Below are 12,056 nucleotides of genomic sequence, written 5' to 3'. Positions count from 1 at the left end.
TGTTGCAGATAGACACTTGGGAGGGGTATAGAGGGAGATGGTGGAGATGCTTAATTGCTAATTCTCTTTCCCCCATCTATATCAGAGCAGGGTGCCACCTCTCCCCCCACTTTGCATTTTTTCATTACCATTTCCATTTTCTCAATCCTGCTCTCTGATTTCCATTAAAATGTAAAAACACGAGCCTCTGCCAGCAGCAAACACATCTGGATCCCTCTTCTAACCCCTAAACATCTAAAACACCAAGCTCAAATCCATTTGAATATAGAAGCAGAGACTTAGCTTTCATTATTGTTAGGTCCATTCAACTAATGTTTCTTTTTATGAGCATTGCATGTCATCATCCTTACTGATCATAGTCAGAAACTAACTTATGAATTTACTCATCACTGTTTCTTTCCATAGTATCTCATAGGGAGTCCTATTATGGGGTAAATAGTCTTAGCAAAGCAGCATATTTCACTATGCACTAACATAAAAAGAAACCCAGCAAATGCAACTAAGTATCATTTCCCAAGGTAATCATAAAAACTTCAGTGAACAGCTACGCTACTTATTTTAGTATTCCCAAATTTGAAATTTCTTCATCATTATCATCATTTACTTCATTGCAAGTATTTGTTCATCAAGAACTGGAATCAATAAAAGAAAGAAGAGAAGCAGCTAGTTTCGGCATGATGACCAGATTGTCTAGACATCGTGCCTGGAATACATCACAAGTGACATTTCTAGTCATGTTTCCAATCATTTGGAAAGTCACACAGACTTTCTCTGGCAACATGCAAAGCTTTTGGATGCTGCAAGCCCTGCTGTCAGCAACAACAGCCCAGAAAAGGAGGCGTCGCACTGAATGTACTCTACCTGATGCCATCTTCTGTTCCGACTCGAGACATTTAGGTTCTTCCCGGGAGTCCTCTTCTTCCTGAGTTACAGCCCCACAAACCAGAAAAATAGGGAGACATTAAAAATATGCACTAATTTACATAAACACTTTCTGCAAACCTACTGAATTAATATGAGTTCAAGATCTGAAAAAAAATTAGACCAAACACTTAACGAACTGAGTCTTTGGACAAGCAACAAATTCAACAACAGATGTTGAGTAGAATAACTACAGGGGTGCTGGGTTACAAACTCTAGGGTGCCGGCACAGGGAAGTGTCTATGGATGTGGTCCCTGAAGCAATACAATCCAGGGGCCCTCAGTGACTAACATGTTTGGGAGCATCGATTACTTAGGCAAAGTTGTGGTAGGTTCCTCCACAAGTCAGATATTCCACCAGCATGGTGTAACAAAGATAATTATGCTTTACTCTTCAATATTCAAAGAGCTGATTTCACCTATTTTTGAAAAATCTAGGGGCGCCTGGGTGGCTTGGTCGGTTAAGCGTCCGACTTCGGCTCAGGTCATGATCTCACGGTCCGTGAGTTCGAGCCCCGCGTCGGGCTCTGTGTTGACAGCTCAGAGCCTGGAGCCTGTTTCAGATTCTGTGTCTCCCTCTCTCTCTGCTCCTCCCCTGCTCATGCTCTGTCTCTCTCTCTCAAAAATAAATAAACGTTAAAAAAAATTTTTTTTAAAAAAAGAAAAATCTATCACCATTCAGTTATTTTTTTTATCTCTGGGAAGTTGAGTAAACACATTCTTCTCTGAGTTCCGGTATGATATTTTTTAACGACATTGTGACTCCTGTAGCATTGCTAAAGTAGACCGAGCTAGGAGTGAGGGAGGTAAATTAAAAAGAATGTCTACAAGATGCTTTTCTAATTTTGTCTGCAAGATGACTTTACGCTGATTCCCTCACTTATTTTTTTCCTTCCTTGAACAAATATTTGAGTGCCTCTTATGGGCTATTTCTGTGGGACCTTAATTTCTATGCAAGATCCCTTCAATTACACTGCATGCAGTTATCTACTCAGCATCCTTCCCAGACTGGCACACTTTCTGCACATATTTTGTTCCTCCAAAGAATATAGCCCACTAGAAGATGTTTTGGACCACAACAAAGCATGGGGGTGTAGAGTATCATAAATGATAACCGAGGCTGCTCTGTAACCAAAGTGGAACAATGGAACTCAAAAATTGATATTATCCATGGTAGGAGTACTCCCCCATTTGTTGTGAGTTTGCAGCTCCTAAGTACTATCTCATCTAGATGAGAATCCATCATACTCTCAGGCTTAGTTAGTAAGATAAAGAAGTGTTCTTTTCAACTCATGAAGAATAGTTTCTTTAAATTGTCATCACACTCAACTTACAAGGGAATTGATTTCACCTATGTTGGGAACAAATGCTTTTCCAGAGATCAAAAATCATCTTCAAATGTTCATCAGGGAGCAGTTCCAAAAACTTACTCTACTTTTGAAACCCATGAACCAGTATTGGCATGGGCGATGTGAGTAAACACGCGTTCAGTTCAATTATCTCAAATTTAAAAGTTGTAAGAAATTTTAATGATAATTGCTTCCAAAATTATATTTTTAAAAGGGATGTGAATTAATACTACACCAAAGGGCATGTAAATGATAGAAAGCCCCATTATGCATAAACTAAATACAGCACCTAATTTCTTGTTTCACAAGGCCAAACAGGACTGTATATAATGAAAACACAGGAGTTATTTTATAATACAGCTATAGAAAAAGTCTCTCAAAATGCCCAAATAACCAAATAAAATTGTTTCATAGATGATAGTATTCTCCTTTGAGCCTGTAACAGTGTTTTACTTTTTATTGCTTTGAATTCCAGAATTGTGAAATAATGTAGCCCTTCAGCTTTCCTCCAAACATATTATTTTATTTTAAAGTTCCCCTCCCCCAATTTTTCTCATTAAATAGTAAAAATTGCAAAGCCCTGGAATGATCTGCAGATGGAAGGATATTTGGAATCCTCTTGGCTGGAGAGCTCTCAGCATAGAATAAACAAGCATCTGTCTTCGATAGTGTAAACTATGTTCTATTTAGAGAAAAAAGACTGAGCTTCTTAGATTCTTGCGTTTCTTCTCTTCAGTGCAAGTCTGTGATTTGCTGAATTTGTTCTCACTGGCTTTTCCCCAGCAGAGCTAGAATAAAATGACAACAGTCCAACTGTAGTAGACATCTGTTGATTTTGCTGCCTGGCATTCACTCACTCTATCTAGTAAGTGTGACCCGGTTTCCTCTTTAAAGTCATCCTCTTCCACTCTTCACCAACTGTGGCTCCTATGAAACCAGCCCAGAGCTCCATGGACCTCCCTCCATACTACTTACTCCAGGGGTGGTCATGTGACTCAGGGCAGGCCCATCAGTCCACTGCATTTCCGTGTGATTGGTTCGCGTAGTCATGTGACCCAATCAAGGCTAATGATAGATTTCCTCTGGACTTTGAAATAGGAATTTGACTCCTATTCTTACCCAGTAAAACCTGAAGCGACTTTGAGGTTTGGAGCTGGTGCTGTCACACGCAGCTGAGACAGACATCCATACAAAGAAAGGCAGAGCCAAGAGATGGACTGATACTGAGTCCCAGTGATATCATTAGAGCCCCAAATCCAAGCATTCCAGAAGACAGCTTAACCTTGGACTTTTCAGCCTAAGTCAGCTATTATGTTCCTTTTTCCTAAACACACACACACACACACACACACACACACACACACTAAGGGGCACCTGGGTCCTCAGTCAGTTAAGGGTCAGACTCAATTTTGGCTCAGGGCATGATCTCTTCCTGGGATGGAGATCTGTGACAGACTCTGTGCTGTCAGTGTGGAGTCTGCTTGAGATTCTCTCTCTCCTTCTTTCTTTCTCCCCTTCCCCCCCCCACCCTGCCTCCAAATAAATAAATAAATAAACATTTTTTTTAACCACGATGATTTAAAAAATAAAAACCCATTTCTATCAGGTTTTCTGTCACTTCTAACAGAACCAGCCAATGCACCTCAGCTCTGGGCAGCCAGAGTGGGCTGCGTTGGTCAATAGCTTCTGTGCCTCACACACTATCTTGTATTTTAATCTATTTTTAAATGGAATATGACAGGGATGATGCACTGACAAAGTGCTCAGAGGAAGTGCTAATACAATTTGGCAAACAACTGAGCTTTTCATCTATTTCTTCTGAGGTCTAATTCCAAGATGTTTTACTGAGAGGTCATGAGTTTTGTATTCTTTTTTTTTTTTTAACGTTTATTTATTTTTGAGACAGAGAGAGACAGAGCATGAACAGGGGAGGAGCAGAGAGAGAGGGAGACACAGAATCTGAAACAGGCTCCAGGCTCTGAGCTGTCAGCACAGAGCCCGACGCGGGGATCGAACTCACGGACCGTGAGATCATGACCTGAGCCGAAGTCAGACGCTAAACGGACCGAGCCACCCAGGCGCCCCGAGTTTTGTATTCTTTATGAGATGGTCAGTCAGGCTCGACCACAAGAGGAGTCAGAGGAGAGGAAAAGCAGGAAAAAATAAGTCTATCACCCTCACAGGTCCTAGAAAAGAGGCTCAGCCCACCTCTTTGGAGCAAAAGACAGGAGCTAGGGGAGTCTTTAGGACATGGCCTTTATTGGGGTTTCCACAAGGGAAAGGCAAGGCAGGGTGCAGTAAATAGCTTAGGATTGGCTACTTTAAATAATTTCAGTGGGCTTTGAGCCATAGGGATGGTCGCTAGTTGCCTGGTACCTGGTGCTGAGATAATTAAGGCAGAGGGATATTGCCTCCTTGGGTACACAGGCCAGACAGAGAAGGTCCAACTCTGGATTGGTTAGTTTGCCTCGTGCAGGCACAGTCCAGGCTGGACCCTTTGCTGTCTCTAAGAAATGGCTAGCAGAAAGGTTTTTGAGATATGTCAAAACATTACAATATACAGAAAATTTAAAATATTTGCAATACATCACACTAAACCACAACCTGAGTATGTTTACAATGAGTGAGTTCAAGGTATGTTTTAGTACAAATAAGTTTTTTTCCCCTAAGATTCACCTGTTTGAGCAATAGAAAATCAGTCAATCAACCAATCGATCAATCATTAACTGTATAAGCTCAGTGACATACCTTGAGTCATTTTAAGCTGGTCTCACAGTGCAACACCGACAGCTGGCATTTCACTCTAGGAGAGCAAGTTTAGAAACAAGCTGGTAGTTCAAGAGAAAAATAGCATTCTTGACCAAGAATTAAGGAGACTTAGTCCCATTCGTCTCCACCTGTTGGAACAAGTACATGACTGACTCTTGGCGTCAACTTCCTCCATCTGGAAAATGGATTCCAAATATAACCATCCCTTCCCAAGAAAGTTGAATTCTAATTTTAAATAACTGCTTCCCTGTCACCAAACGTTTGAGGAGTCTTCAAGTTTTCTCTCTTATGGACTGTACTACAAAGAATGTCTTTCAGTGTAAGGGTTTTTGTTATTTCAAATTATTTTGGATTAAAGTTTCAAGGGTAGGATTTTGGATCAAAGATCATGAATGTTTTTGAGGCTCTTGATGTAAAACTCCCCCCCATACAAAAAATTACAGTAAATTAATGTGTTAAAATGTGACAGTTCTGTTACATCCTCTCTAGCAGCATCTAAGTCCACATTTTGATGGATATGAAGAGTCTGCCATTGGAGGTAATTTTAGAAATGGATATCCAACACTCACCATATTCCAGTGCCAAGAGTATCTCTCATTTCACTTGTTTTATTTTGGCACTGCATTGCTACTAGTAAATACATTTTTAATCTTCCATGGAATCCCATATCTAAGCCTTATCTATGCCACTATTTTGTAGGATCTTCCAGGGCAAAAACTATGCTTCCTCTTCAAGTTTCATTCAGGCTCTACCCTCTTTGTCAACAGATGCCTGTCAAACAATTGTTGAATGGATTCAATTGTTCCCCTACTTTACACTTTTGTTTAATATCCAACCCAGTAACACAACCCACAATGAAACTTTGAACATTGTCCCGCCTAATAACAAAGATCAGGTCATAGTTTCTATAAGAAGGCCTTCCTGAAGCAGCTCCCATCTCCATCCCAAACTCTACCCCACTGTGTAGTAGTTCATTAGTCCTCAACAATTCTCTGAGGTAGGTGACCTTATTATCATCAGTCCTGTTTTATGGATGGAGAAACAGAGGCTCAGAGGGCTCATTCACCCTGTAGTGGATACTATGATGTGACACCTGGAGGCTCCCTCAGGACTGAAAGATTTATTGTCAGAGCTACAAGAAATGTGGTTAATAGACAGCACTCAGCTGTCAGCATCCTGGAAGAGAGTTGCCAGGGCTGGTGGCACTTGGACTTGTTGACTTGAAGACAGAGAGGCCCAGCCCCCTCACTTGATCTCAAGACAGCTCTGAAGGACCCTCCTAGCTCCAGAGCTCCCTGTTGGTGGAGGGCTTCATTGAGAAACTTCATTGTATCCCATCATTTCTCTCTGCCTAATCCTTCGTCCTTCTCTTTCCTTCCACAAGGGTTGATCCCCAAAGCACTCCCTAATGAACTTTGCATATGCTACTCTCCATTTCAGAGTCAGCTTTCCAGGAACCCACCAACACACCCAAAGTAACATTTCCTGGAAGTGCCAAAAGGGAATTCAGGCCCAGGTCTACCTGGCTCCAAGTCCGATGACAAACCACTATACTAAAATCCCTCCTTAATATCAATCAGTGTCTCGCCCTTGTTCAAGCTATGGATGCCTGGGCCCCAGCTCAGTTTCTGATTTGCTAATAATGAGGTTTGGGGTTACCAACCATCCTGATTTGCTTGGAACTGAGGAGTTTTCCAGGATGCAGGACTTCTGGTGCTAAAACCAAGGAAGTCTTAGGGAAACTGAGATGAATTGGTCACACTAATTGGGAGTGTGACCCTGGTATCTGCTATTTAAATGACCTCTAGATGTTTTTGATGCACTGAAAAAGCTTTAAAAATATTGTATATTTGTAAAAGAGAGTCCTAATTATGGATGTGTTTTTAAGCTAATATTTTGAACTCTCTGTTAGGCACTGCCTCTAAGAGCTTTACAATCTGTTTAGCAAATATTATTGTCCTCATTTTACAGATGAGGAAACTTAACAAGAAAGATCAGAGAAATTAAGGAACTTTCCCCAAGTCACACAGCTAATAAGTGAGCCTGCAGAAAAACCCCGTTGTTCTAGAATGTATGCTCATAACCACCTCTCCATAATGTACACCAAATGACTTGTTCTCTCTAAATTTCCTCATCTGGAGATGGAGATAATATATATGTACATGGGTTTTTGTGAGGATAAAATAAATCTGTACAGCATCTATTCCAATGCCTGCTGCAGAGGGAATATATATTATGCACCTTTCCTTTTCTTCCAGTGGAAACACTTCGTTGGGTTGTATGTCCATTTTTTTTTTGTCCACTGGACCACTAAGGAAAGGATTACAGGTCACCCACCAAAATCTCTTTCCTGACTATATTTAGAACCTAGAAAAATTCACTTTATGTCAAAATATATTTACTGAGGAACTTCCATGTTCATGGAACTATGCTAAAAACATGGGGAATGCCACAGTGAATAGAATATAATCTTGGGCCTCCAGGAACTCATAACCACAGGAGAGACATATGACATTGATCTTAGTTTTCTTCGGGAAAGAAAAATCCTAACTCTAACAAATAACTTTTTCTCCCCTCCTCTTCACGTGGTGCCATGTGTAAATCATGTAGGATAAGGAGTAGAAAGAATCTCAATATTGGAACCCGAGAGAAAGAGCTTGGTTAGCACTTAGGACTAAGGGAAGGGTAATATAAATACGTTGGTTCACCCATGTCCTCAGCTTCCTCTTTCTGGGTGGGCAAACACAATTCCAAAGCTATGAACAAGTCTTTGAGCCTTCAGAGAAGTGACTCTGGACCCCAGTGCACAGGTGAGGTGGCAGAAGCATCCAGTCAATTTTAATACATGCTACACAGTTGTCATTTTAAAGAATTAATGCAGCAGATACAACTATTCTGAAATGTGCCAAGAACTATAGAGCAAGTGGATGGAGACAGAAGCAAAGCCCATTGTCATCTCACAGGGTGGTGGAAGGATGTGGGCCTTGGAGTTAGGGACACTAGGGTTAAAATCCTGGCTGTGCCTCGTAGGAACTCTGTGAGCCTCAGTTTCCTCATCAAAATGTACAAGTAATCACTTGATGTCCTTGCAGGACTGCTGTGAAGGTTAATGAGATGACAAGTGTAAGAATATCATACTAGTCACTATTAACATGAGATAGAGTGGTGACTGTCTGCTCATCCAGCATCCACCCACCCCATCTGGTAAGAGCTGTCATCTCCTGGCCTCAAGGATTAATCCAGGTAAGAGGATATAACTTAATTTAGGCTAGTCATCCTGACTTTACTGGGACTTCTCTGCTTGGTTGATGGATGTCTTACAGTCTTAGGTAGGAGCCTCAGAGCTAGTGACAGTCACATCCTCTGAGATAGCTCAAGAGAATGAACCCAATGCTCAACGAGAAGCAGAGGCAAAAGGCAGAGTGGGAGCTATAATGGATGGTGGTCCTGTGTCCTATTCTGTGGTGTATTATTTCTATATTCCTCTGCCAAATCTACCAGTTTAGGCTACCCCTAACTTCTTGCAGCTCAGAGAATGCCCTTTCAGATAATTGTAGATGAAGAGGAGCCCAAGAAGACTGAAGGTGTCATTGCCAACCGCTTCAGCATCTCGCTCCAGCATGACTGGGCCCATAGAGGATGTTCTTCAGGAACAAACACTGCAATTCACTAAGTTACCTAAGATCAGGGAGACTCTGGGACCTTGACCAGAGGCTTGGTTCATTTATAGCCTACCCTACATGGTGCCCTAGAGTGCTAAGTGCTTTTCTGCTTTTCTTCATCTCTACTTATAGGAAAACTAAGTAGTTACAGGGAAAAGAAAAAGAAAAAGAAAAAGAAAGAAAAAGAAAAAGAAAAAGAAAAAGAAAAAGAAAAAGAAGAGGTATTAGATCTCATACTTGTAAACTTGTAGTTCTCAAACTTGGGTGTGTATCCAAATCACGTGGAGGACATGGCAAAAATACAGAGAACCCAGCCCTTTTCCATTTCGACAAGCCTGGGTCTCTGGATTTTATTTTTATTTTTATTTGTTAGTGCTTTATTTGTATCATATTAATACAGTGGAAAAGCATGCACATTGGAGTCAGACGAATAGGTACAAATCGCAGCTCTCCCACTTGTGAGTCATGGGATTTTAGCAAGTTCCTTACGTCACGTGTGCCTGCATTTTCTTGTGGGACAGTGTAGCTAATAATAGCCCTTCCCTCGGAGGGCTGTGGTGTGGTGAGTTTGTTAGTGGGTGTAAATGGAGCGATGCCCGGCACGTGAGGTGGTGGCGGCGGATGGTTTCCCCTTTTAGGGAAGTGACTTCCTGCAAAGGCACCAGCTCTATGTAAGAACAGTTTTGTGTCAGCTCATTTATCCATTCATTGTTTCCACGAATAGGACCCTGGTCAACTGCTTAGTTGTGTTTAGATAAATACTGACAAGCGCTTTTAAAAATCTGGTGTTTTATCTTCTTTCATGGTCCTTAAAGAGATCCCTGAAAGATGATAGTACAGATGGAAAGATGTTAGGAGTCATCTGACATCTCCAAGTGAACCTGTTTTCTTTTCTTGTGTATTTGCCAGTTTCTAAAATGTCATATTCAAAGGACTTTCCTTAATTCATTTTAGGTACATGGTTATAGTTCAGTTCATCTTACCATCTGGAAAGTTCCCTAACAATCAGACTAAAATTTCTCATGTTAACATCTCATTACTTCTTTTTAAATTTTTTTAATGTTTATTTATTTTTGAGAGAGGGAGACAGAGACAGAGCACAAGCAGGGGAGGGGCAAAGAGAGATAGGGAGACACAGAATCCAAAGCAGGCTCCAGGCTCTGCGCTGTCAACACAGAGCCCGACGCGGGGCTCGAACCCACAAACTGTGAGATCATGACCTGAGCCAAAGTGGGACACTTAACCGACTGAGCCACCCAAGAGCCCCTCATTACTTCTTTAAAACATATCCTAAATTTTTATTAAGTTTTTAATTTTAATTCCATGATAATTAACATATAGTGTCATATTAGTTTCCAGTGTACAATATAGTGACTCTACACTTCTATGCATTACTCAGTGTCCACATGACAAGTGTCCTCTTAATCCCCTCATCTACTTCCCCCACCCCCACCCTCCTCCCCTCTGGTAAGCCTCTGTTCTTTATAGTTAAGAGTCTGTTTCTTGATTTGTCAGTCTCTCTCTTTTTTTTCCTTTGCTTGTTTGTTTTGTTTCTTAAATTTCACGAGTGAAATCATATGCTATTTGACTTTCTCTGACTTATTTTACTTAGCATTATACTCTCTAGATCCATCCATGTTGTTGCAAATGTCAAGATTTCATTCCTTCTTATGACCAAGTGATATTCCATTATATACATCTATATATATGTGTATATTTCCACATATATATATCTACATATATCTGTATATTTCTACATATATGGATATACCCACATATATCTATTTATATCTACATATGTAGATATACCTATTTATATCTATATCTATATCTAATCTGTATCTATCACTTCTTTATCCATTCATCTATCCATGGACACTTGGGCTGCTTCCATAATTTGGCTATTACAAATAATGCTGAAGTAAACATCAAGGGTCCATGTATCCCTTTGAATTAGTGTTTTTGTATTTTTTGGGTAAATACCCAGTAGTGCAATCTCTGGATCATAAGGTAGCTTTACTTTTAACTCTTTAAGGAACCTCCATACTGTTTTCCCCAGGGGCTGCACCAGTTTGCATTCCCACCAATAGTGGACAAGGGTTCCTCTTTCTCCACATCCTCACCAACACTTGCTGTTTTTTGTGGTTTTTATTTTTGCTGTTCTGACAGATGTGCTATCTCATTGTAGTTTTGATTTGCATTCCCCTGATGATGAGTGATGTTGAGCACCTTTTCATGTGTCTATTGCCCATCTGGGTGTCTTCTTTGGAGAAATGTCTGTTCATATATTCTGTCCATTTTTTAATTGTATCATTGTTTTTTGGGTGTTGAGTTGTATCAGGTCTTAATAGATTTTGGATACTAACCCTTTATCAGATATGCCATTTGCAAATATCTTCTCCCATTCAATAGGTTGCCCTTTTTTTTATCATTTTATTTTATTTTTTCATCATTATGAGTATATTTGATTAGCTCTCCTGGTGATGCTAATACACACCCAAGTGTGAGAATCACTATTGTAAAGGATGGAAGTTTGGCCCAGAACTCAGATAATATCATCCAAGCCCTCTCTTTTTCTGTCTCTCCATTTGTCTGTTTCTATGTGTCACTTCTCAGGCCCCTCTTCACTGCACAGTCAAGACCACCAGGAGCTCTGGGGCTACATCCTTTCAGCTCATGCTTCAAAGGGGGACAAGGAGTATTTTAGTCCCTGCACTCACATCAGAGTTCTAGGGGAAGACTGTGACTGGTCTATCTTGATTCACATAGTCACAGCACATGCCTATCAGGGAATGGGGACTATGATTTTCCAGACCCATACTATTGCCCCTTCCAAGAGCTGCTAGAGGGAGAGGTACTGTGATTGCAAGCCTCACTAGAACCTCAGAAAACAGACAGGCACAGTTCCCTAAGGGAAGGAAGGCTGTGTCCTGAGGTAGGGGAGGAAGGATACTGGCCACATTGCTGTTGAAAATATATACTCCCAAGTAGGCTGAATTCTCCAAAGCCACAGGACTAAAAATGCCTACCATGTGCCAGGAGCTTCATATATGTTACATGTAACATGAGACAATATTTAAAACATTTAACAGTATGGATTAGCCACCAGCTGACCAGAATGGGGAGGGTCCTGGAGGTCCCAGAGGGAGAGGCCTTACTTAGCCCTTTAGTTCCTGGACCGTGCAGAGTTTAGAGGTCCAGGAAAAGGGGTGATGTGGAACATGGATGCCACTTAGGGATTGGAGAACAGTTATTTATCAGTCAACACAATGGTATTTTGATATTGGAATAGCCAACATGTTCTTCCTGATGTATACCTGCTGAACATTTTCAACCCTCAGTATCATCAGCCATG

The 12,056-nt window shown here is 40.9% G+C and overlaps 1 protein-coding gene across 1 annotated transcript in view; it reads right to left on the bottom strand.

Annotated features, from left to right (window-relative positions):
* Window positions 1-886, bottom strand: part of FAM107B (family with sequence similarity 107 member B) — a 138,923-nt gene extending 138,037 nt beyond the window's left edge. The window contains exon 1 of the mRNA XM_058681863.1: window positions 862-886. Coding sequence (XP_058537846.1) covers window positions 862-871 — 10 coding nt within the window. The 5' untranslated portion in view covers window positions 872-886. The remainder of the gene's footprint in view (window positions 1-861) is intronic.
* Window positions 887-12,056: the final 11,170 nt, after the last annotated feature.

Source organism: Neofelis nebulosa, chromosome 8, assembly GCF_028018385.1.
Source record: "Neofelis nebulosa isolate mNeoNeb1 chromosome 8, mNeoNeb1.pri, whole genome shotgun sequence".
In the NCBI taxonomy this organism is placed as follows: domain Eukaryota; kingdom Metazoa; phylum Chordata; class Mammalia; order Carnivora; family Felidae; genus Neofelis; species Neofelis nebulosa.
The sequence above is the reverse complement of the archived record's forward strand: the minus strand, read 5'-3'. Positions and strand labels throughout refer to the sequence as shown.